General features: G+C 37.7%; 1 protein-coding gene across 1 annotated transcript in view; it reads left to right on the forward strand.

Annotated features, from left to right (window-relative positions):
• The window catches only part of cacna1eb (calcium channel, voltage-dependent, R type, alpha 1E subunit b), a 120630-nt gene that overhangs the window by 78782 nt on the left and 17474 nt on the right, over positions 1-24374 (forward strand). The window contains exons 26-35 of the mRNA XM_017351211.4: positions 2168-2328; positions 4161-4298; positions 13002-13203; positions 15677-15841; positions 17483-17593; positions 18277-18357; positions 19399-19518; positions 19610-19675; positions 21712-21803; positions 21881-22055. Coding sequence (XP_017206700.4) covers positions 2168-2328; positions 4161-4298; positions 13002-13203; positions 15677-15841; positions 17483-17593; positions 18277-18357; positions 19399-19518; positions 19610-19675; positions 21712-21803; positions 21881-22055 — 1311 coding nt within the window. The remainder of the gene's footprint in view (positions 1-2167; positions 2329-4160; positions 4299-13001; positions 13204-15676; positions 15842-17482; positions 17594-18276; positions 18358-19398; positions 19519-19609; positions 19676-21711; positions 21804-21880; positions 22056-24374) is intronic.

A 24374-nucleotide genomic window follows, 5' to 3' on the forward strand; every position in this document is an offset into this window, starting at 1 on the left:
ATTGTGTAAATCTCTCCATTTGTTTGCGGTCTGAGTGGGCCGGCGGGCATGATAAATCAGCCAGATTGTTGGCAGCTCTTCCTCCAATTGTGACAGTGCCTGCTTTCAATATTTTTGCATTATACAGTCATTTAATAGGGTGCAATATTATGTGTGTGTACTTGTTAGGTGGTTTACAAAGATATTTTTTGTATAATGACATGAGTATGTCATAGTTATAGTTGTATTAAAGTGGTTTATGAGGACATGCTGGATGTTCTTGTAGTTCAAAGTGCTTAAAAATGTTACTTAAGGTCTTTTGACGTTCAACATTTGCCACAGGTTTCTGTTTGTGTTGGGTTTATAGGGATAATGGCCATATAATAAGCATTTCTTTTGTATAAAATGCATTGTGCCTATGAAGAGTCCCTGTAAAACACTAATACCAACATGTGTGTGTGCATACTTTGTATTCATTTTATTTTGGGGACCAAATGTCCCCTCAAGTATAGTTAAACCAGTACATTTTGACCTTGAAGAAAAATATATGGTCTCCACAAAGAAAATCAGACAGAAATAAGTATTTTGAAAATGTTAAAATTCTTGGAAGTTCCCATGAGATGTGTGTGTGTGTGTGTGCTGGTTTTAGTGGTTTACAAGGACAGTTTTTGGTATACTAACAGGGACATGGCCTTGGTATAATGTATTTTGGTGGTTTACAAGGACATGTATGATGTTCTTGTAATTCAAATTGCTTCAAAATCACTCTTAACAAGGTTTTTTGACATGCAATATCTGCCAGAGGTTTCATGTGAGGGTTGTGTTTATATATAATGGCCATATAATAAGTGGTGTTTAATATATCAACATAATATGCCTATGAGAGTCCCTGTAAAGCACCAATACCAACATGTGTGTGTGTGTGTATGTTTGTGTGTCTACTTTGTATTCTTTACATTTCAGGGACCAAATGTCCCCACAAGTATAGTAATATCAGTAAATTTTGAACTTGTAGAGACATCTTTGGTCTCCATGAGGAAAACCTTTTATAAATCAGACAGAATTGAGTATTTTAAAAATATTAAAAGTTCTTGGAAGTTCCCAAAAGATGTGTGTGTGTTTGTGTGTACTGGTTAGGGTGGTTTACAAGGCCAGTTTTTGGTGTATTAACAGGGGCATGGCCTGGGTATAATGTATTATGGTGGTTTACAAGGACATGTCTGATGGCCTTGTAATTAAAAATGCTTTAAAATCACTTTGACGTGATATCTGCCAGAGGTTTTTATGTGAGGGTCGTGTTTAGATGTAATGGCCATATAATAAGTGGTGTTTACTATATAAAATGCATTACGCCTATGGAGAGTCCCTGTAAACCACCAATACCAACACTTGGTTTACATTACAGTGATCAAATGTCCCCACAAGTATACTAAAACCAGTGCATTTTGACCTTGTAGAGACATTTTTGGTCTCCATGAGGAGATCCTTTCGTAAATCGGACAAAATTAAGTATTTTGAAAATGTTAACATTCTTGGAAGTTCTCATGAGATGTGTGTGTGTGTGTGCGTGTTTTAGTGGTTTACAAGGACAGTTTTTGGTAAACTAACAGGGTACTTAGATTAGCATGGTATAATGTATTTTGGTGGTTTACAAGGACATTTCCGATGTCCTTGTAATTCAGAATGCTTCAAAATCACTCTTAACAAGGTCTTTTGACATGCAATATCTGCCAGAGGTTTCATGTGAGGGTTGTGTTTAGATGTAATGGCCTTATAATAAGTGGTGTTTACTATCTAAAATGCATTATGCCTGTAAGAGTCCCTGTAAACCACCAATGCCAACACTTGGTTTACATTACAGTGATTAAATGTCCCCACAAGTATAGTAATTTTTTTTTACTTTTTTTCTGGTCCTAATGAGCTAAGCTGCTTATAAATCAGACAGAATGAAGTAATATGAAAATATAAAAAAGAAAATCTTCTCAAACTTCAAGATAAAAAGCAAGACAGTTTTTATTTTCTGCTTTTTAAATGGTCATGGGTCATTATTGAAGGTTTATTGAGCACTCACGTGCTTTTGTCTGCATTCGATACTCTTAGTGCTGAACTGAAACTCATCTGCATTGCTGATTGAAGGCCTGTTGTGTGAGAGATGTGTGTTATTATTTCTTCTTCTTGTGTCCTGCAGGCAGTGTTTGATTGCGTGGTCACGTCTCTGAAGAACGTCTTCAACATCCTGATCGTCTACAAGCTCTTCATGTTCATCTTCGCAGTCATCGCAGTGCAGCTCTTCAAGGGGAAATTCTTCTACTGCACCGACGGCTCCATGGGCACGCAGAAAGAATGCCAGTAAGTCAAACATGTGTCTCCTTATCACATTCACATTGTTGTACAAGCCCAAATCTGAAAGGTTAAAGAGCACCTATTATACATTAAAAAGGTTCATGCTTTGGTTTTAAAGATCTCCAACAGGCTGATCTGCATGCAAGGTCAAAAAACACTTTCATTGTCTTATAATATGCCTTTATTTTTTACATAATTATCCAAGCGACTCCTTAGCGTGAAGCTAATCTGCACTGATTGGACCGATGACAGTCTGTTGCGATTGGTCGACAGCGTTCAGCGTGAGACAGAGTGAAATTGCCACCACGGCTTATCAACAATACTGAAGTAGAGTGTTTGTGTGAGCATACCTGCCAACACTCCCGTTTATGTCGGGAGTCTTCCGCATTCAGACCCATCTCCTGCCACCCTCCCGCTAATTATTATTTATTTTATTTATCCCGGAAAACTCCTGTAAAGTTCCTGTCAAGCTCTGACAATCAAGTCCCATACATCAATAGTCTTTGATTTACCAAAATGATGAACCAAAATTGTAAGGAACACATTAACCCAACCCTCATAGGAAAACCATGCCAGTGTGAAAAGCCCCTGTTAAATAGGATTTTTTGGACAGTTTTGAATTATGAGGACATACAGAATACACATGTCCTCATAAACCACCTCAACATTTGGACTACCTATATAATAACAGCGTCATTATACAAACAGTTTTGAATTATGAGGACACATGGAGCACTCATGTCCTCATAAACCACCTCGACATTGGACTACCTAGATAATAACAGTGTCATTATACAGTTTTGAATTATGAGGACATACAAAACATCCACGTCCTCATAAACCACTTCAACATTTGTAATACCTAGATAATACCAGTGTCATTATACAAACAGTTTTGAATTATGAGGACATACAGAACACCCACGTCCTAATAAACCACCTCGACATTTGTAATACCTAGATAATAACAGTGTCATTACACAGTTTTGAATTATGAGGACACATGAAGCACTCATGTGCTCATAAACCACCTCGACATTTGTAATACCTAGATAATAGCAGTTTCATTATACAGTTTTGAATTATGAGGACATACAGAACACACACGTCCTCATAAACCACCTCGACATTTGAAATACCTAGATAATACCAGTGTCATTATACAAACAGTTTTGAATTATGAGGACACATGGATCACCCATGTCCTCATAAACCACCTTGACATTGGAATACCTAGATAACAAATGTGTATACTTACATTAACTTAACTTCTTAAATAACGTTTGTTGTTTGCAATGAAACACAAGTCAAAGTAAGTTTAGAAATCACTACTTTCTTTTCTTTGTGTTTTCCATACTGCCCCAACTGATTTGGGGTTTTATATAGTGAAGAATAAGTAAAGAAAAATGTAAGAACTTGTTCATGTTTGAAGACTGTAGACTGTTTATATATATATTTCTCTGTATTGCTTTAGTTTTATTTATAATGTTATAATATTTATCGTATTATTAGTGTATATATTTTACTTGTGTTTTGCACGAAACATTGTTTTTGATGCAGGATAATAACATGTAATTACACCATTTGAATCAGAGAGGAAGATAATTATGAACTTATATTGTTTTCTGCTGATAGATTGGAACAATTGACGTCTTGTTATTCGTTATATTTGATAACATAAACCCTCTGACTGTTAAACTTAACCTGTAGACTGAAGAGGTCAAATGCATGTGCAGGATGTCGATATTTCCACAAAATCATGCAGTAGTCTTGTAGTAGCACAGCATAAACATAATCATGTTTGTTTGCCGTTATTGTAATCATATCATGTTGTGAAGGGGCTACTACATCGACTATGGAAGAGACAGAAAGGAGGTGAAGAAGAGGGAATGGAGGAGACACGAGTTTCACTATGATAACGTCCTCTGGGCTCTTCTAACGCTCTTCACCGTGTCCACAGGAGAGGGATGGCCACAGTAAGTCATGCACATATATCTCCTACACAAAGCTCTTGAAAGCAAATTCGCTCTAGGGTTGGCCAGCCCAGTCACCAGATAGGAACATTATTGAGCATGTCTGGGGTAGGATGAAGGTGAAGGCATTGAAAATGAATCCAAAGACTCTTGATGAACTCTGGGAGTCCTGCAGGAAGGCTTTCTTTGGCATTCCAGATGACTTTATTAATCAGTGATTTGAGATGTATGGATGCAGTCGTCCAAGCTCATGATGGAGGCAGACACAATATTCATTCTGTTTCCTATACTGGACATTATTTCTGTTCGGTGAGACAGGCTTTCAGCAACATTTGAGAGATTTCTGGTCAGTTTCTGAGATGAATCTGCACATGTAGAAGAACTGAGATGCGGAGGTTTCCAGAAAGAAGAGTGTTGTCAGTGTTGGGTCATTGATGTTCCAGTATTTGTAACACCTCTGCCAAGGAAATGTGTGTCAGTGTAGATTTAGCTCTCTGCGTTTTTTGGTGTCAGACTGCCTGCCCTAAATGTTGTCTGTACTGCTAGAGCTGGAGAATGTGGAGGTAGAGGTGATTTCTTGTGAGCGATAGAGCTGTAAAGATCACTTTAGCAGTCAAGTGGTTTGGTTTAGGGGATGGTAATGTGAAGGGGGACGCAGATGAGGGCGGATCCAAATGAAGGATTTACTATGGGAGTGTTCAGGCAAGCAATGGTCAATGCAGGAGCAGACAGATGCATACGAGCAATCCAGATAACAGGTGAGTGGTCAGAAGGCAGGCAGCAGACAGGGATAAACAATAAAACAAACAAAACAAAGCAAGGGTCAAAACCGACAAGGCAAGGGAAACGCGTCGGGATGTACACAAACAGTATCACAAGACTCAGCAATGAAGTGTGTGTTGTGTATTTAGTCCTTGTAATGATCTTCTGGCTGTGAGTGTATGCAATCCGCAGAATCTGGAGCAGGTGCGTGTGTGCGGTGCATGACTGGAACTTGTCCATGTAATGGCAGATTCTAAGCGATCTATCGCTGGTTCAAGCCTCGGGTGGGTCAGTTGGAGTTTCTGTGTGGAGTTTGCATGCCCTCCCCGTGTTGGTGTGGGTTTCCTACAGGTGCTTCTGTTTCACCAACAGTCCAAACACATGCGCTATAGGGGAATTGATTAACTAAACTGGCCGTAGTGTATGAATGTGTGAGTGAATGTGAGAGTTTATGGGTGTTTCCCATTACTGGGTTGCAGCTGGAAAGGCATCTGCTGTGTAAAACATATGCTGGATAAGTTGGCGGTTCATTCCGCTGTGGCAACCCCAAATGAATAAGGAACCAAGCTGAAGGAAAATGAATGAATGGGAAAACTGCGTGTGATTTTGCACAGTCCTAGTAAATAATAGCAATATTAACTAGAGGACATAATGGCGAATGGAATTAGATGGCCATATTGAAAAGACTGGGACAATTATCGTTCATTTAGAAATAAATGAATATGTTAACAAGGTTTCAGCGCTCATTAAACTGTCCAGAATCAAAGCACTGAATGCCATCTTAATAAAGCAGTGGGTTTGATTCTGGAAAAGCCGCCAGAGAGCCGTCTGTGTAAATGCTAATCAGATCCAAAATGCCAGAAACGCTGGCAAATGTCAGACATGAAAGAGCCGGGCTGCAGCACAATACATGTCACATTGTGAATACTTTGGCAGTGTTAGAGCAGCAGAATGAGTCCAGAAATCTGCAGAAGTAAAAGTACTGCGCAAAAACCTTTAGATGCTCCACGGCTTATTTTGCTCACACGGTTGGGTAGGCATATACAATCTGCCAGAAGCACATCTCAGTTTTAAATCTGCATTTATTCTGAAAGTATAAGGGATTTATTTATTAATTTTGTGCGTTATGAATTGGTCAGCAGATGGTCTGGCCCACACACAGATCTGATCTTACTGTCATCTGGTCAGTCTGGGGTTACATCAATATACTGAAGCAAAACCAGATTAAATGCAAGTTTCTGCATTTGAAGACAACATTATACAGCACTTCAGTGTGGTTATTACTTTTTTCACAGTATTTTTTTCACCTAATTATTTATTTTTATTTTACCATTACAAGGAAGCCTCATTGAGATTTTGAAATATGTATGTGGGCCACTTTAGGCAGTTTTGCGACACAGGTGGTCTTCCTTCGTTCCAGACAAAATGTAATGTAATGTAATGTGTATTTATATAGCGCATTTATTGTGTATGGCCGTACACCCAAAGCACTTCACGATCATGAGGGGGGTCTCCACACCACCACCAGTGTGCAGCATCCACTTAGATGATGCGACGGCAGCCACAGGACAACGGCGCCAGTGCGCTCACCACACTCCAGCTATAGGATCGCGCCAATTCGGTGAAAGGGGATGATTGGGAGGCCATGATCATATGGGCCAATAGAGGGACTTTGGCCAGGACACCAGGGTTACACCCCTGCTCTTTCACGAGAAGTGCCATGGGGTTATTGATGACCAAAGAAAGTCAGGACCTCAGTTTAACGTCTCATCCGAAAGTATAGTGTCCCCTTCACTTTTACTGGGGCGTTAGGACTCACGCAGACCACAGGTTGAGCGCCCCCTGCTGGCCTCACTAACACCACTTCCAACAGCAACCTAGTGTTCCCATGTGCTCTCCCATCCAGGTACTGACCAGGCGCAGCCCTGCTTAGCTTCAGTGAGTAACCGGTCTTGGGCTGCAGGGTGATCTGGCTGTGGCAATGTGAGCCTGAAGTGGCCCATCTGTACAATGGCAAAGGGGGAGGGGGGGTGGGGGGGTCTGAATGTAATCCTAATGTGGCCTTCATGGAAATTTATAAATTTGGCTCAAATGATGGAGGACAAATGTGGGCCACAGTTGGCAAAAATGTGGCATAGTCATTTAAGGGTAATCCGGGTCTAAACCTAAAGTGGCTCACACGTGGGTAACACTTTACAATCCGGGGTCGCCACAGCGGAATGAACCGCCAACTCATCCAGCAAGTTTTTACGCAGGGGATGCCCTTCCAGCCGCAACCCATCTTTTGGGAAGCATCCACACACACACTCACACACACACTCATACACTACGGACAATTTAGCCTACCCAATTCACCTGTACCGCATGTGTTTGGACTGTGGGGGAAACCGGAGCACCCAGAGGAAACCCACGCGAAGGCAGGGAGAACATGCAAACTTCACAAAGAAACGCCAACTGAGCCGAGGTTCGAACCAACGACCCAGCGACCTTCTTGCTGTGAGGTGACAACACTACCTACTGCGCCACTGCCTCGCCCCTAAGGTTCAATAGTTAATGTTAATTAATGCATTTACTAACATGAACAAACAATGAACATTACATTTACTACAGTATTTATTCATGTTAGTAAACGTTAGTTAATGAAAATACTGTAGTTCATTGTTAGTTCATGTTAACTCAGTGCATTAACTAATGTTAACAAGCATGGACTTGGATGTTAATAATGCATTAGTAAATGTTCAATTATGCACTGTGCGCTTGGATCGTATCTCGTTCTCACTGCAATCGATCCGCTCCAGAGTTCGTTTCAATCGAGCCGAGACCACCTCATTCAAGCGATCTCGGAGCGATTGATTTGGTGCGGATCCGAGAGCAATTGGAGGTTTCACATATGCCAAACGAACCGCGCTCACTGGGCGAGCGAGACAGGCTCAGAAACAAAAGTGTAGGTGTGAAAGCATCCTCAGACTTCCATTAATCGTCAGATGTGCATAACGTAAAATGAGCTTGCCAAAATAATGTTAGCTATTATATCAAATGCAGCACTGAGCTCCTGTAGTAGAGAGATGAAAGCAAATAACAGGGCTGCACTCGAGCGCAGGATAATAACATTCTAAACATTGTTTTTCACCGCAGTAAAAGCACTCAATGAGTAAAATGATCTGAACCCTAACAGACTCCTCGCAGACGCATGTTGTTCCAGGAAGACAGTCATGAAAACACCAATTTTTCTATATTTTTTTGTGAGAAAAGGTCAGTCGCTAATCTGTGGAATCGAGGTATATTTGTTTCAGGAATAACAGCAAGGTTTGTCTGATGGAGACTGTGTTTGTTGATGCAGTCAGAAATCTCTCATTTAAACGAATAGTTTCTATAGGATGCTTTACAATATTATATATGAGCATACAGATTAGATTAGTCAGCACTGAAGCCAAATCTGGAGTTAATCTAACAAAATAACATATATCAGTCCAAATAGGGGCGGCACGGTGGCTCAGTGGTCACCTCACAGCAAGAAGGTCGCTGGTTCAAGTCCTCAGTTGGTGTTTCTGTGTGGAGTTTGCATGTTCTCCCTGTGTTGGCGTGGGTTTGTGTGTGCATGAGTGTGTTTCCCATTACTGGGTTGCAGCTGAACTAGAAATTAAGCCAAAGGACAATTAATGAATGAACAGTACAAATATTAGCCCAAATTGATTTGTTAGAGAAAAACAATAAATAAATAAAAAAAAAAGAATTTAAACTTTGTCAAAATTTTGTAAACAAAAAAAAAATTCAATATTTTCCATGAATATAAATGTTATATTTTGTATTTTTAAAGATGTTTGGTGACTAAAACACTATTTTAATAAATACACTCACCGGCCACTTTATTAGGTACACCTTACTAGTACCAGGTTGGACCCCCTTTAGCCTCAATCCTGCGTGGTAGAGATTCAACAAGCTACTGGAAATATTCCCTCAGATATTGACATGATAGCATCACACAGTTGCTGCAGATTTGTCGGCTGCACATCCATGATGCCAATCTCCCGTTCCACCACATCCCAAAGCTGCTCTATTGGATTGAGCTCTGGTGACTGTGGAGGCCATTTGAGTACAGTGAACTCATTGTCATGTTCAAGAAACCAGTTCACACCACCATCACCAGCTTAAACCGCTGATACAAGGCAGGATGATCCATGCTTTCACGTTGTTGAGGGCGAAGTGTGAGCGGAGCATCCGAATGTGTCAGCAGAAATGGAGACTCATCAGAGCAGCAACGTTTCTCCAATCTTCTATTGTCCAGTTTTGGTGAGTCTGTGTGAATTGTAGCCTCAGTTTCCTGTTCTTAGCTGACAGGAGCGGCACCCGGTGTGCTCTTCTGCTGCTGTAGCCCATCCGCCTCAAGGTTGGACGTGTTGTGTGTTCAGAGACGCTCTTCTGCAGAGCTCGGTTGTAGCGAGTGCTTATTTGAGTTACTGTTGCCTTTCTATCAGCTGGAACCAGTCTGGCCGTTCTCCTCTGACCTCCGGCCTCATCAACAAGGCATTTGCGCCCACAGAACTGCCGCTCACTGAATATTTCCTCTTTGTCGGAGCATTCTCTGTAAACCCTAGAGATGGTTGTGCGTGAAAATCCCAGTAAATCAACAGTTTCTGAAATACTCAGAGCAGCCCGTCTGGCAGCAACAATCATGCCACGCTCAAAGTCTCTTAAATCCCCTTTCTTCCTCATTCTGGTGCTCGCTTTGAACTGCAGCAGATCCTCTTGACCATGTCTACACGTCTAAATGCACTGAGCTGCTGCCATGTGATTGGCTGATTATAAATTTGTATTAGCGAGCAGTTAGACAGGTGTACCTAATAAAGTGGCCAGTGAGTGTACATCCGTTTAAGAAATCGGTTAGTTCAAACGCACCAAAATATATGAGCTATTTTCACTGAGAAATGCATAAAAAATATTAATTTCCTATTATAAATAGGAATATACAACATGCATTCATGTTGAGCGCTGTAGACCTGCTCTTTCTTGTTGGCACTGTTATTCAGAATATGTTTTTGATTTCCGAGCCTCCGCAAGAAACATTTCTTCAAGGTCGTGCAGTTCTGACAGCTGTGATGCTGCTAATCATGTTCAATATTACACTGTGTGTACATTCTGGATCCTTTCTCACAGATCCTCTCAAACCTTTACAAGTTTTCCATTTGCATGTGGGCTTCATAACAGATCATAAATGATCTGACTTTCTCCATCTCTGGTCATTATCAGTGGATGTTGAAAGACATGCAAGTTCATCCTTATGATCCGCCAGACGATTTTTATGTCTGTGCATCATGTTGCAGTGAGTGCAGCTAAATTGGCAGTAGTGTATATGTGTGTGAATGAGTGTGTATGGGTGTTTCCCAGTACTGGGTTGCAGCTGGAAGGGCATCCTCTGCATGAAACACATGCTGAAATAGTTGGCGGTTCATTTCTCTGCGGCGACCCCTGATAAAGTAGGAACTTAGCCGAAGGAAAATGAATGAATGAATTACTGCTGACATGTGGAGATGGGATGCAGGTGGACTGATCTATATGTATTAGATGATGCAAGAGGTTGAAAAGGGAGGGAAAATATAATGTGGACTGTCACTGATGGATTCAGACTAGCGGGAAGAGAGTTAATGCTGGAGACTTTGCATACTGAAAGCGAGTTTGTGTACTGAGAATGAAGATTGATGAGAATTCAATTGAAGCGTTGGTTTTTGCTTCTGTTTCTGATTTAGCTCTGCTAAATGCTTGATTCTGATTGGCTGTTGAGCCTTCTAAGGTGCACTGTTGTTATCAAATAATCACACAGATAAAGTAGTTCCAGCAGGTTTCGAGCGCATTGCAACTCCATATCACTACTCTGAATGATTTCAATAATTTTCAGATAAACGCACAGCTAAAGTAGTTCCCGGCAGCTTTTCAGCGTATTACAGCTTTATATCACTACACTGAATGATGTCGGTTATTGTCAGACAAACACACAGATAAAGTAGTACCGGCAGGTTTTGAGCACATTACAACTCTGTATTACTACGCTGAATGATTTCAGTTTTTGTCAGATAAACACAGATAAAGTAGTTCCGGCAGGTTTTGAGCGCATTAAAACTCTGTATTACTACGCTGAATGATTTCAGTTATTTTCAGATAAACACACAAAGTAGTTCCGGCAGGTTTTGAGCGCATTAAAACTCTGTATTACTACGCTGAATGATTTCAGGTATTGTCAGATAAACACAGATAAAGTAGTTCTGGCAGGTTTTGAGTGCATTTCAGCTCCATATCACTACCCTGAATGATTTCAGTTATTTTCAGATAAACACACAAAGTAGTTCCGGCAGGTTTTGAGCGCATTAAAACTCTGTATTACTACGCTGAATGATTTCAGTTTTTGTCAGATAAACACAGATAAAGTAGTTCCGGCAGCTTTTGAGCATATTACAGCTCCATATCACTACCCTGAATGATTTCAGTTATTTTCAGATAAACACACAAAGTAGTTCCGGCAGGTTTTGAGCGCATTAAAACTCTGTATTACTACGCTGAATGATTTCAGGTATTGTCAGATAAACACAGATAAAGTAGTTCTGGCAGGTTTTGAGTGCATTTCAGCTCCATATCACTACTCTGATTGATTCAATTATTTTTAGATGAATGCACAGGTATAGTTCAGGCTGGTTTTGAGCGCATTACAACTCCATATCACTACTCTGAATGATTTCAATAATTTTCATATAAACGCACAGCTAAAGTAGTTCCCGGCAGCTTTTGAATGCATTACAGCTTCATATCACTACACTGAATGATTTTGGTTATTGTCAGATAAACACACAGATAAAGTAGTTCTGGCAGGTTTTGAGTGCATTTCACTACCCTGAATGATTCAATTATTTTCAGATGAATGCACAGGTATAGTTCAGGCTGGTTTTGAGTGCATTACAGCTCCATATCACTACGCTGAATGATTTCAGTTATTGTTAGATAAATGCACAGATAAAGTAGTTCCAGCAGGTTTTGAACGCATTACAGCTCTATATCACTATGCTGAATGATTTCAGTTATTGTTAGATAAATGCACAGATAAAGTAGTTCCAGCAGGTTTTGAACGCATTACAGCTCCATATCACTATGCTGAATGATTTCAGTTATTGTTATATAAATGCACAGGTAAAGTAGTTCCGGCAGGTTTTGAACGCATTACAGCTCCATATAACTACGCTGAATGATTTCTGTTATTGTTAGTTAACCGCGCAGCTAAAGTAGTTCCAGCAAGTTTTGAACACATTACAGCTCTATATAACTACGCTGAATGATTTCAGTTATTGTTAGATAAATCCACAGATAAAGTAGTTCCGGCAGGTTTTGAGCGCATTACAACTCCATATCACTACTTTGAATGATTTCAATAATTTTCAGATAAACGCACAAATAAAGTAGTTTCCAGCAGGTTTTGAGTGCATTACAGCTCCATATCACTACGCTTAATGATTAAATTATTTTCAGATGAATGCACAGATATAGTTCAGGCAGGTTTTGAGCACATTACAGCTCCATATCACTACGCTGAATGATTTCAGTTATTTCAGATAAATGTACAGATAAATTAGTTCCGGCAGATTTAGAGCTCATTACCGCTCCATATCACTACCCTGGATGATGAGAGTTATTTCACAGCTACAACAGTCAAAATCACATCAAAACACAACAGAAGGCTTTGGAGGAGATGTGGAAGAAACTAGTGCTGCACACAGGAGCGGTTTGAGGACAAAAACCTGACAACAGTCTGAAATACAACATCTGAACACCGGCTTTAGGTGTGGAAACTGTAGTAAAAGCAGTTTAATTAACAACAAGCCATTGAGTTATTAGAAAATAATGCTGCATCAATATAATTCAATGGCCATTCATTAATTATTCTTTGTATATCTCTTCCTTTAGAGTCCTTCAGCACTCGGTGGACGTCACTGAAGAAGACCACGGCCCGAGCAGAGGAAACCGCATGGAGATGTCCATTTTCTACGTCATATACTTTGTGGTTTTCCCTTTCTTTTTCGTCAACATTTTTGTAGCTCTCATCATTATCACATTCCAGGAGCAGGGCGACAAAATGATGGAGGAGTGCAACCTGGAGAAAAACGAGGTGAGTTCATATTTTGCCAACAATGAGGTGAACTAAATATATATAACTTCTTTATCCAGTAGACCTTTTCATGTTAAGCTTATTTTCAGATTTCTCCACAGAGGGATAGTTCACCCAAAAATGAAAACGTCCTCACTGTTTACTCACAATCAAGTGGTTGTAAACATTTACGAGTTTCTTTCTTCTGCTGAACACAAAACAAGACATTATTCACAATAAATTCTCTTTATAACATTCGGTCATTTTTTTGTGTCGAGACATGGTTCAATATCACAGAATCAAGAAGAAAACAGCATTCAATGCAATGATAAAGGCTAGGCCAATTAACATTGCATTATAAATATACTTCATGCTTATAAATGCCTAGGATGACTAAATATGTAATATTTATGAAGTTTATAAACATACAAATTAAAATTAATACTTTTCTCTAAAGATACAGGGCTTTTGTCTCTCTGTGTATACATTTAAATAATCATCAATAATATTGTTATCGCAATAAATACCAGAAAATAAGACCATATCGCACATTCCTTATCTATAGCAGGAAAAGAATACTGTTTTTTTCCAGCATTCATCAGTATTTCTTAATTAGTGTTGAACAGAAGGAAGAAACTCAAACAGGTCTTGAGAAAACTAATGCGTAAATGATGACAGAATTGTCAATTTGAGTTGAACTGTCCCTTTAACATCATTTACTGATAATAACACCTTTATAATCAGTCCCTCCAGGATTTTGCAAAACACACACAGACACCAATCCTCATAAGTTATGTAGTTGTCCCACCCCTACACACACTCACACACACCCCACCATCATCAGTTATGTGGTTGTCTCATCTCTACAGACATACGCAGACTAATTATCATCAGTTATGTAGTTGTACCACCCCTACACACACACGCACACCAATCATCATTAGTTGTGTGGTTGTCCCACCCCTATACACACACACATGCACCAATCATCATCAGTTATGTGGTTGTTCCACCACTACACACTGCACCAATTATCATCAGTTATGTGGTTGTCCTACCGCTACACCACACACATCAGTTCTCATCAGTTATGTGGTTGTTCCACCCCTACACACAGACCAATCATCACCAGTTAACACACACATGGCAATCATCATCAGTTATGTAGTTGTCCCACCCCTACACGCACACACCAATCATCATCAGTTATGTGGTTGTCTTAGCCCTACACACACACACACCAATCATCATAGGTTATGTGGTTGTCTCACCCCTACACACACACACACACACACCAATCATCATCGGTTATGTGGTTGTCTCACCCATACACACACACACACACACACACACACACACACACCAATCATCATAGGTTATGTGGTTGTCTCACCCCTACACACACACACACACACACACACACACACACCAATGATCATCAGTTATGTGGTTGTCTCACCCCTACACACACACACACACACACACACACACACACACAACAATCATCATCAGTTATGTGGTTGTCCCACCCCTAAACACACACACCAATCATCAGTTATCTGGTTGTCCACCCTTACACAAACACAACAATCATTATCAGTTATTTGGTTGTCCCACCCCTACAAACACACACCCACCAATCATCATTAGTATGTGGTTGTCCCACCCCTACACACCACACCAATCCTCATCAGTTATGTAGTCGTCCCACCCCTACACACACACACATACACCAATCATCATCAGCTATGTGGTTGTCCCGCCCCATACACAAACACACCAATCATCATCAGTTATGTGGTTGTCTCACCCCTACACACACACACACACACACACACACACACTAATCATCATCAGTTATGTGGTTGTCTCACCCCTACACACAAACACAACAATCATCAGTTATGTGGTTGTCCCCCCCTACAAAAACACACCCACCAATCATCATTAGCTATGTGGTTGTCCCACCCCTACACACAAGCACAACAATCATCATCAGTTATGTGGTTGTCCCATCCCTACAAACACGCACCCACCAATCATCATTAGCTATGTGGTTGTCCCACAACTACACATACACCAAACATCATCAGTTTTGTGGTTGTCTCACCCCTACACACACACATACACCAATCATCATCAGTTATGTGGTTGTCCCACCCCTATTTAACACCACAATTTATTATCAGAAATGGTATTGGTATTGTAACAGGGAAACAGTAATTTATTTGATTACGCTATACCTGAAAAATGTAATTCCATTGATATCGCTGTTTATTTATAACACTGTTATTCCCATCTCTGTTTTTTTAAATTGCGAGTTTTACAAAATTCAGTGACAATTGCTTGATCTTGTGTTTAATTTGTGTTTTAATGGGTAATTGTAAAATCCTGGAGGGTCTGCATAATGTATAATATAGCAAATAACATTTTCTAACCTGCAGTACTAACCTGCATGTTCCTGCGCTGCTTTCTTATCTCTATACTCTTCCAGAGGGCTTGCATTGACTTTGCAATCAGTGCCAAACCCCTGACGAGATACATGCCTCAGAACAGGCAGACGCTGCAGTACCGCTTGTGGCACTTTGTGGTGTCGCCGTCTTTCGAGTACACGGTTCTCGTCATGATTGCACTCAACACTGTAGTGCTCATGATGAAGGTACAACTTTCAGGATAAAAAAAAAAAACATGAGAAGCAATGTGTAAACTGAATCATCTTGAGCAGAGGTGCCCAAAGTAGAGCTCGCAGGCCTAAGCTGGCCCATGGTGACCTTTGGTTTGGCCCACCATCCAATTAGAAAAGAGAGGGAGAGTGCCTTTGACAGAGATCGTCATTTCGAGTTTAATTTATACCCGTTTGTTTCTTTGTTTAATTGAGGAGCTACAAAAAAAGCCAACTAAAATTAAATGTTTCAAATAAATCAGACTTTTAAAATGGAAATACTGCCACTTGACGGATAGAGGACAATGCATAAGACATCGGTGAGCAAATCAAGGCAAAGGCAGGAACAGCTCGACTAGTGCATTCAGTATTGAGCTCCATTGTGTTAGAAATGGGATTGTTTGTGTTTTATAATAAGTTCAATATAAAGCATAAAAAATGAAACTGCATCACCATTTAATATGTTTTAAAGTAAAATTTTCTAGTTATATTTAAATAACAAGCAAACAAATGAGCAAATTGAATGTAATCCTGTTTGGCATGTTTAACTTTGGCCCACAGCCCTCCATCAAGTTTGGTTTTTGACCCTTTATAAGAAAAAGTTTGGGCACCCCTGATCTTGAGGAACACACACACTCTTTAGAATAAAGGTTTCAAATGGAGTTTTATCACAAGGAAAGTGTTCATATTCATATATATTTCAGATATCGATGTCATTCAAATACGAGCAAACTTTTGCAAGAAATGTGCATTCTAACATGAAATAGGCGTCTCTATATTTGCTTGTTTAGATTCATTAAATTTTTTCAAAGCCTAATAGTTTAATTATGAAACATTCCAGCAAATCAGGCAGGGAGAAGATGTTTAGAGTCTCAGTTTATACTGTAATAAATATCCGTAAATTAACAGTTGTCTGTTTTTTTTTTTGTGATTCAATTTATTTTTATTTTTATTTATGCTTTTAAAATGCTAAAATGTTTGAAAAATGTACTTTTATTGGCATTTGTATTAGTTTAAACTGATAAATTGTCTGGGTTGGTGTTGTAAAGTACAATGCAGACATTTGTAATAAACTTTATTTTACAAACTTGATTCTCTCTATATTGCTTCTTATACAATATATTGTTTCAAACTACTAAAATGCCAATGAAAGTAATTTTTTTGAAGATTAAAATTGGACAGAGCAGGTATTGATATTGCATAATGAAAGTCATAACCATAAATAAACAGAAGAAAACCTGTGAATCCTAAAATATGGATCCTGTTAATTAAGATAATGTCTTTTTTTTTTACAATTTGCTATTAAAATAATTCTAGTGTGATGTCATTTTTATATTAATCAATATATATATATATATATATATATATATATATATATATATATATATATATATATATATATATATATTTAAAAATTGTGCAATCGATATTTTTAGGGATGATGAAGTTTTTTAGGGAGCCATCCAGCTTAATAAGGAACCTTTATTTTTAAGAGTGTATAAACATGTAAATATAGCTGTAATATGAATATATTTATTATTGTATAGCTGTAATGTTTTGCATGAAATCATTTAAACTTTAATGTCTGAAATGAGATGTTCTGATGCACATTTGAGCATTTCTGAATACATTTTTCAGTATTACTCAGCACCGACGGCCTACGATATCGTCCTGAAGCACCTCAACACGGCCTTCACCGTGCTGTTCTCTCTTGAGTGCATCCTAAAGATCATGGCCTTCGGGTTTATGGTGAGTTTAATAAAACCACCTCTCCTTTAAAAAAGACCTATCATGCCTTTTTATACAAAATAAAGGTGTCCCTAGAGTGTTTAGTAAAGTTTCAGGACAAAACAGAACACAGATAATGTTCTCCAGCTCTCTGAAACTGACCCTTTTAGGTTTTGATCCTCATTGTGGCGTTTTGGTGACTGTCGCTTTAAATGCAAATTAGATTTTGGTCTTTTCAAAAGAGGGTGGAGCTATTAATGCCTATGCATCAGCATGGTGGCAGATGTAAAACAGAAGTGTGTGTGTTGTGGGAGCTGGTGAGTTGTGCATGTGTGCTTCAATGTGTGCTTCATGCTTCTGTCAGTCTATGTCGCTGCTGTCATCTAAAACTCCACATCTATATTGTCTCTTAGTCTATGCTGACATCATCTTCAGCAGCTCAAACACTCTAATGGCTAATGGACAGACGGCTGCTTCTCACTCAGGGCTGCTGTTTATGCTAATGAGATGGAGTGATGGGCACTAGTGGGCGGGGCTTTCCCCCTCTGATGACATGTGCAGACTGTTGTGCAGACTGTTTTTATCAAGTCTAATTAAAACAGATAAAATTAATGAATTTTACCATTAGAGGCTGGAGATATTCACACACTGCCGACACATTACTTGATGATCATTTTTGTTGTCTCTCTGTTCTTATCACGCAGAACTATTTCCGGGACACCTGGAACATCTTTGATTTCATCACTGTGCTGGGCAGTATTACCGAAATTGTAGTAGACTTACAGGTAAGAATATTTCATACTTATTGGTCCTAATGTAACCTTCAAATTCGGTTTGACCTCTTTAAGTGGAGCAAAAAAGATATGTTTTTATGTGTTAATATTCATGATATTTCCCTATTACATTAAAAATTTTTTTAGATTTTTTAATTATTATTATTAATTAGAATGTTTCTGATGTCCTATATGAAATCACATCAACAAAATACTATAGTGATTTATAGCAAATACTATAGTGTTTTTGAGCCATACTGTAGTAAAGCGCTTGAATTAATCTGTTGTGGTGATTCTACAGTTGCTATGGTAACACGACAACTATAGTTATCAATCTGTTGTAGTGATTCTACAGTTGCTATGGTAACACGACAACTATAGTAATCGATCTGTTGTGGTGATTCTACAGTTGATATGGTAACACGACAACTATAGTAATCGATCTGTTGTGGTGATTCTACAGTTGATATGGTAACACGACAACTATAGTAATCGATCTGTTGTGGTGATTCTACAGTTGCTATGGCAACACGACAACTATAGTAATCAATCTGTTGTGGTGATTCTACTGTTGCTATGGTAACACGACAACTATAGTAATCAATCTGTTGTGGTGATTCTACTGTTGCTATGGTAACACGACAACTATAGTTATCAATCTGTTGTAGTGATTCTACAGTTGCTATGGTAACACGACAACTATAGTAATCGATCCTGTTGTGGTGATTCTACAGTTGATATGGTAACACGACAACTATAGTAATCGATCTGTTGTGGTGATTCTACAGTTGATATGGTAACACGACAACTATAGTAATCGATCTGTTGTGGTGATTCTACAGTTGCTATGGCAACACGACAACTATAGTAATCAATCTGTTGTGGTGATTCTACTGTTGCTATGGTAACACGACAACTATAGTAATCAATCTGTTGTGGTGATTCTACTGTTGCTATGGTAACACGACAACTATAGTAATCGATCTGTTGTGGTGATTCTAAAGTTGCTATGGTTACGCTACAACTTACTTGAGTGTGTGTGTGTTTCTTCAGTCAGTAAACACCATTAATATGAGTTTCCTGAAGCTTTTCCGGGCAGCAAGACTGATCAAGCTATTGAGACAAGGCTACACGATACGCATTCTGCTCTGGACGTTTGTTCAGTCTTTCAAGGTAAACTTATATTCAGGATTGCATAAATGCTCTGCGGAGTGATGAACCTGGCTGGAATATCAATGTAAAATTCTGATGTCTGTTTTTCCAGGCTCTTCCATATGTTTGTCTTCTTATTGCCATGCTTTTCTTCATTTATGCCATTATCGGCATGCAGGTAAGATTTCTAAACTAGTATTTCTACACTAGTGTTCATAGTATTTACTTAAACAATGCATTTGTTAGTGGTAATATAGTCATTTAAAGGTATTTAGCTGAAGACCTCAGAATATACACTACCTGACGAAAGTGCAACAATAATAACTTGACTTCAAGTTGATCACTTGGAAAAGTGTCAGAAGGTGGATCATCTGTTGATCTGCATCCCAATCATCACCAATATTGCAGAAGACCTACTGGAACCAGCATGAAGCCAAGATTCTCATAGAAATCAGTCAAGTTTGGTGAAGGAGAAATCATGGTTTGGGGTTCATTCAGTATGGAGAGATCTGCAGAGTGGATGATCAACATCAACAGCCTGAGGGATCAAGACATCTGTGCTGCCCATTACATTACAAACCACAGGAGAGGGACAATTCTCCAGCAGGATAGCGCTCCTTCACATACTTCAGCCTCCACATCAAATCTCCTGAAAGCTAAGGTGCTCCAGGATTGGCCAGCCCAGTCACCAGACATGAACATTATTGAGCATGTCTGGGGTAAGATGGAGCAGGAGGTGTTGAAGATGAACACAAAGACTTGTGATGAACTCTGGGAGTCCTGCATGACTTTATTAATCAGTGATGTGAGTCATGTCAGAGATGTATGGATGCAGTCCTCCAAGCTCATGATGGAGTCAGACACAATCTTCATTCTGTCTCCACTGCAGCAGGACTTTATATTCTATACTGGACATTATTTCTGTTCAGTGATGACACTTTAGTCTGAGCAGAGTCAGAGCGCACTGTCCTCATCAAATCAGTCAACATCAAGACATGATCAGATTTATTGAGCTCAAATAAGCAAAATCTAGAGGCCTTCACCTTTCATAGAGACACTTCTGACACCAAATCATCAACTAGAAGTCCAGTTATTATTTGCTGTTCCTAAAACTTGGATAGGAGACAAGACTATTGTCAGGTAGTGTATTTATATTTTGGCAGCTCATTCTTAACACATGATCAAATCTGTTTGTTAATATTTTTCCACACTGTAATAACATCCATAAATTTGTATGTTTTTATTTTTCCTCATTTATTTCTGCTTTTGAATTGCATTATGGGATGTTGATCTCTCTTTTAACAACTTTTAACCTTGAAAAGTATGAAAAAGTGGCCTTTATTGTCATGTGTAATAGTCTGCAGTGGTCTATTGTCTCGGTTGGTGTTGTATATTACTGTTCGAAAGCCTTGTAATTGTTATTGATTTCTCTTGATATTATTTCTTATCCATTCTGTTACTTCAAACGACTAAAATGTCAATTAAAGTCACTTTGTTCTGTCACCCCTGTTGCAGTGCCCTAGTTTGGACACTTGAGGGCACTAGTTTGTTTTGTAGTTTCACTTCATTTGAGCGGGGGAATGAACACAAAAATGCAAAAAAATCCAAGTGCAGCAATTTATTATAACAAGACTAAGGTTTCCAAAAGACAAGGTTTCCAAACTTGAACAGAACTAAAGCAGGATGCAAATCTAGTCCAAACAAGAGAACAGGCAAAAATCCAAAAACGAGTAAATACAAAAAAACAGGGTAGGAGTGCTAAAGAGTGCTAACGAAAGCAAACACAAACCAGGAATCCAAGAATTATCAAAATACAAAAACTAGATGACCAGACAAACATACAAAACGTGAGGCGCTAACAAAATCCTAAGGCAACTAAAACAGAGGACAAGAGGGTTTATAAAGACAGGATTAAATTAACAAACACAAAACAGCTGTAACATAACACAATCAGTAATACAAAGGATTATGGGAAATGAAGTGAAACTACAAAACAAACTAGTGCCCTCAAGTGTCCAAACTAGGGCACTGCAACAGGTGTGACATGTTCAACTGTAGAGTTGAATTTTCAACATCAAAGCTCAAATTATTTCATTATGTTTGATGATGTTTGCTAGAGATTTTGAAGAATCAATAATCTTGGTCTGTTTTTTTGAGGAGTGATGTGAAACACATTGTGTAGCGTAAACAATCATATCATATCTCATTCTGCAGGTGTTTGGAAATATTAAACTGAATGATGAAAGCCATATTAATCAGCACAACAACTTCAAGACCTTCTTTGGTGCCCTGATGCTGCTGTTCAGGTAAGATCACCAAACACTCAGAAAATAAATGGATTATTACATATATATATAAATCTTATTTATTCTGTGCTGTTCAGAAGCGCCACAGGAGAGTCGTGGCAGGAGATCATGCTGTCGTGTCTGGAGGGTAAAGAGTGTGAGCCGGACCCTTCAATAACACCACCTTTCACCTCTCCAGACCACGAGGGCGGCTGCGGCACCGACTTCGCCTATTTCTATTTCGTTTCCTTCATCTTCTTCAGCTCATTTCTGGTAAGGTTCTGTCAATATTTTGTTCACAATTCTGAAATGCATAGGAGAGAGTGAGGTAAACTGTACCACTGTAATAAAAACTGAATTAAAACTACTCTAAAAAGTGATTAGTTGACTTTATAAAGTGAGTAAATCTGTTGCTTTTAAACACATTAGTTGACTTAACTCAAGAAAATTAAGTAAACCTGTTGCTTTTAAATAAATTAGTTGACTTTGCTCAAGAAAATTAAGTAAACATGTTGCTTTTAAACACATTAGTTGACTTAACTCAAGAAAATTAAGTAAAACTGTTGTTTTTAAACACATTAGTTGACTTTATTCTAGAAAATTAAGTAAAACTGTTGCTTTTAAACACATTAGTTGACTTTACTCAAGAAAATTAAGTAAACATGTTGCTTTTAAACACATTAGTTGACTTTATTCTAGAAAATTAAGTAAACATGTTGCTTTTAAACACATTATTTGACTTTATTCTAGAAAATTAAGTAAACCTCTTGTTTTTAAACACATTAGTTGACTTTACTCAAGAAAATTAAGTAAACATGTTGCTTTTAAATACATTAGTTGACTTAACTCAAGAAAATTAAGTAAACCTGTTGCTTTTAAATAAATTAGTTGACTTTACTCAAGAAAATTAAGTAAACATGTTGCTTTTAAACACATTAGTTGACTTAACTCAAGAAAATTAAGTAAAACTGTTGCTTTTAAACACATTAGTTGACTTTATTCTAGAAAATTAAGTAAACATGTTGCTTTTAAACACATTAGTTGACTTTATTCTAGAAAATTAAGTAAACCTTTTGCTTTTAAACACATTAGTTGACTTTATTCTAGAAAATTAAGTAAACATGTTGCTTTTAAACACATTAGTTGACTTTATTCTAGAAAATTAAGTAAACATGTTGCTTTTAAACACATTAGTTGACTTTACTCAAGAAAATTAAGTAAACATGTTGCTTTTAAACACATTAGTTGACTTTATTCTAGAAAATTAAGTAAACATGTTGCTTTTAAACACATTAGTTGACTTTATTCTAGAAAATTAAGTAAACATGTTGCTTTTAAACACATTATTTGACTTTATTCTAGAAAATTAAGTAAACCTCTTGTTTTTAAACACATTAGTTGACTTTACTCTAGAAAATTAAGTAAACATGTTGCTTTTAAATACATTAGTTGACTTAACTCAAGAAAATTAAGTAAACCTGTTGCTTTTAAATAAATTAGTTGACTTTACTCAAGAAAATTAAGTAAACATGTTGCTTTTAAACACATTAGTTGACTTAACTCAAGAAAATTAAGTAAAACTGTTGCTTTTAAACACATTAGTTGACTTTATTCTAGAAAATTAAGTAAACCTTTTGCTTTTAAACACATTAGTTGACTTTATTCTAGAAAATTAAGTAAACATGTTGCTTTTAAACACATTAGTTGACTTTATTCTAGAAAATTAAGTAAACATGTTGCTTTTAAACACATTAGTTGACTTTACTCAAGAAAATTAAGTAAACATGTTGCTTTTAAACACATTAGTTGACTTTATTCTAGAAAATTAAGTAAACATGTTGCTTTTAAACACATTAGTTGACTTTATTCTAGAAAATTAAGTAAACATGTTGCTTTTAAACACATTATTTGACTTTATTCTAGAAAATTAAGTAAACCTGTTGCTTTTAAACACATTATTTGACTTTATTCTAGAAAATTAAGTAAACATGTTGCTTTTAAACACATTAGTTGACTTTATTCTAGAAAATTAAGTAAACATGTTGCTTTTAAACACATTAGTTGACTTTATTCTAGAAAATTAAGTAAACATGTTGCTTTTAAACACATTATTTGACTTTATTCTAGAAAATTAAGTAAAACTGTTGCTTTTAAACACATTATTTGACTTTATTCTAGAAAATTAAGTAAACCTCTTGTTTTTAAACACATTAGTTGACTTTACTCTAGAAAATTAAGTAAACATGTTGCTTTTAAACACATTAGTTGACTTAACTCAAGAAAATTAAGTAAAACTGTTGCTTTTAAACACATTAGTTGACTTTATTCTAGAAAATTAAGTAAACATGTTGCTTTTAAACACATTATTTGACTTTACTCAAGAAAATTAAGTAAACATGTTGCTTTTAAATACATTAGTTGACTTTACTCAAGAAAATTAAGTAAACCTGTTGCTTTTAAACACATTAGTTGACTTTACTCAAGAAAATTAAGTAAACCTGTTGCTTTTAAACACATTAGTTGACTTTACTCAAGAAAATTAAGTAAACCTGTTGCTTTTAAACACATTAGTTGACTTTACTCAAGAAAATT

The sequence above is a fragment of the Danio rerio genome, chromosome 2 (genome assembly GCF_049306965.1).
Source record: "Danio rerio strain Tuebingen ecotype United States chromosome 2, GRCz12tu, whole genome shotgun sequence".
Lineage (NCBI taxonomy): Eukaryota > Metazoa > Chordata > Actinopteri > Cypriniformes > Danionidae > Danio > Danio rerio.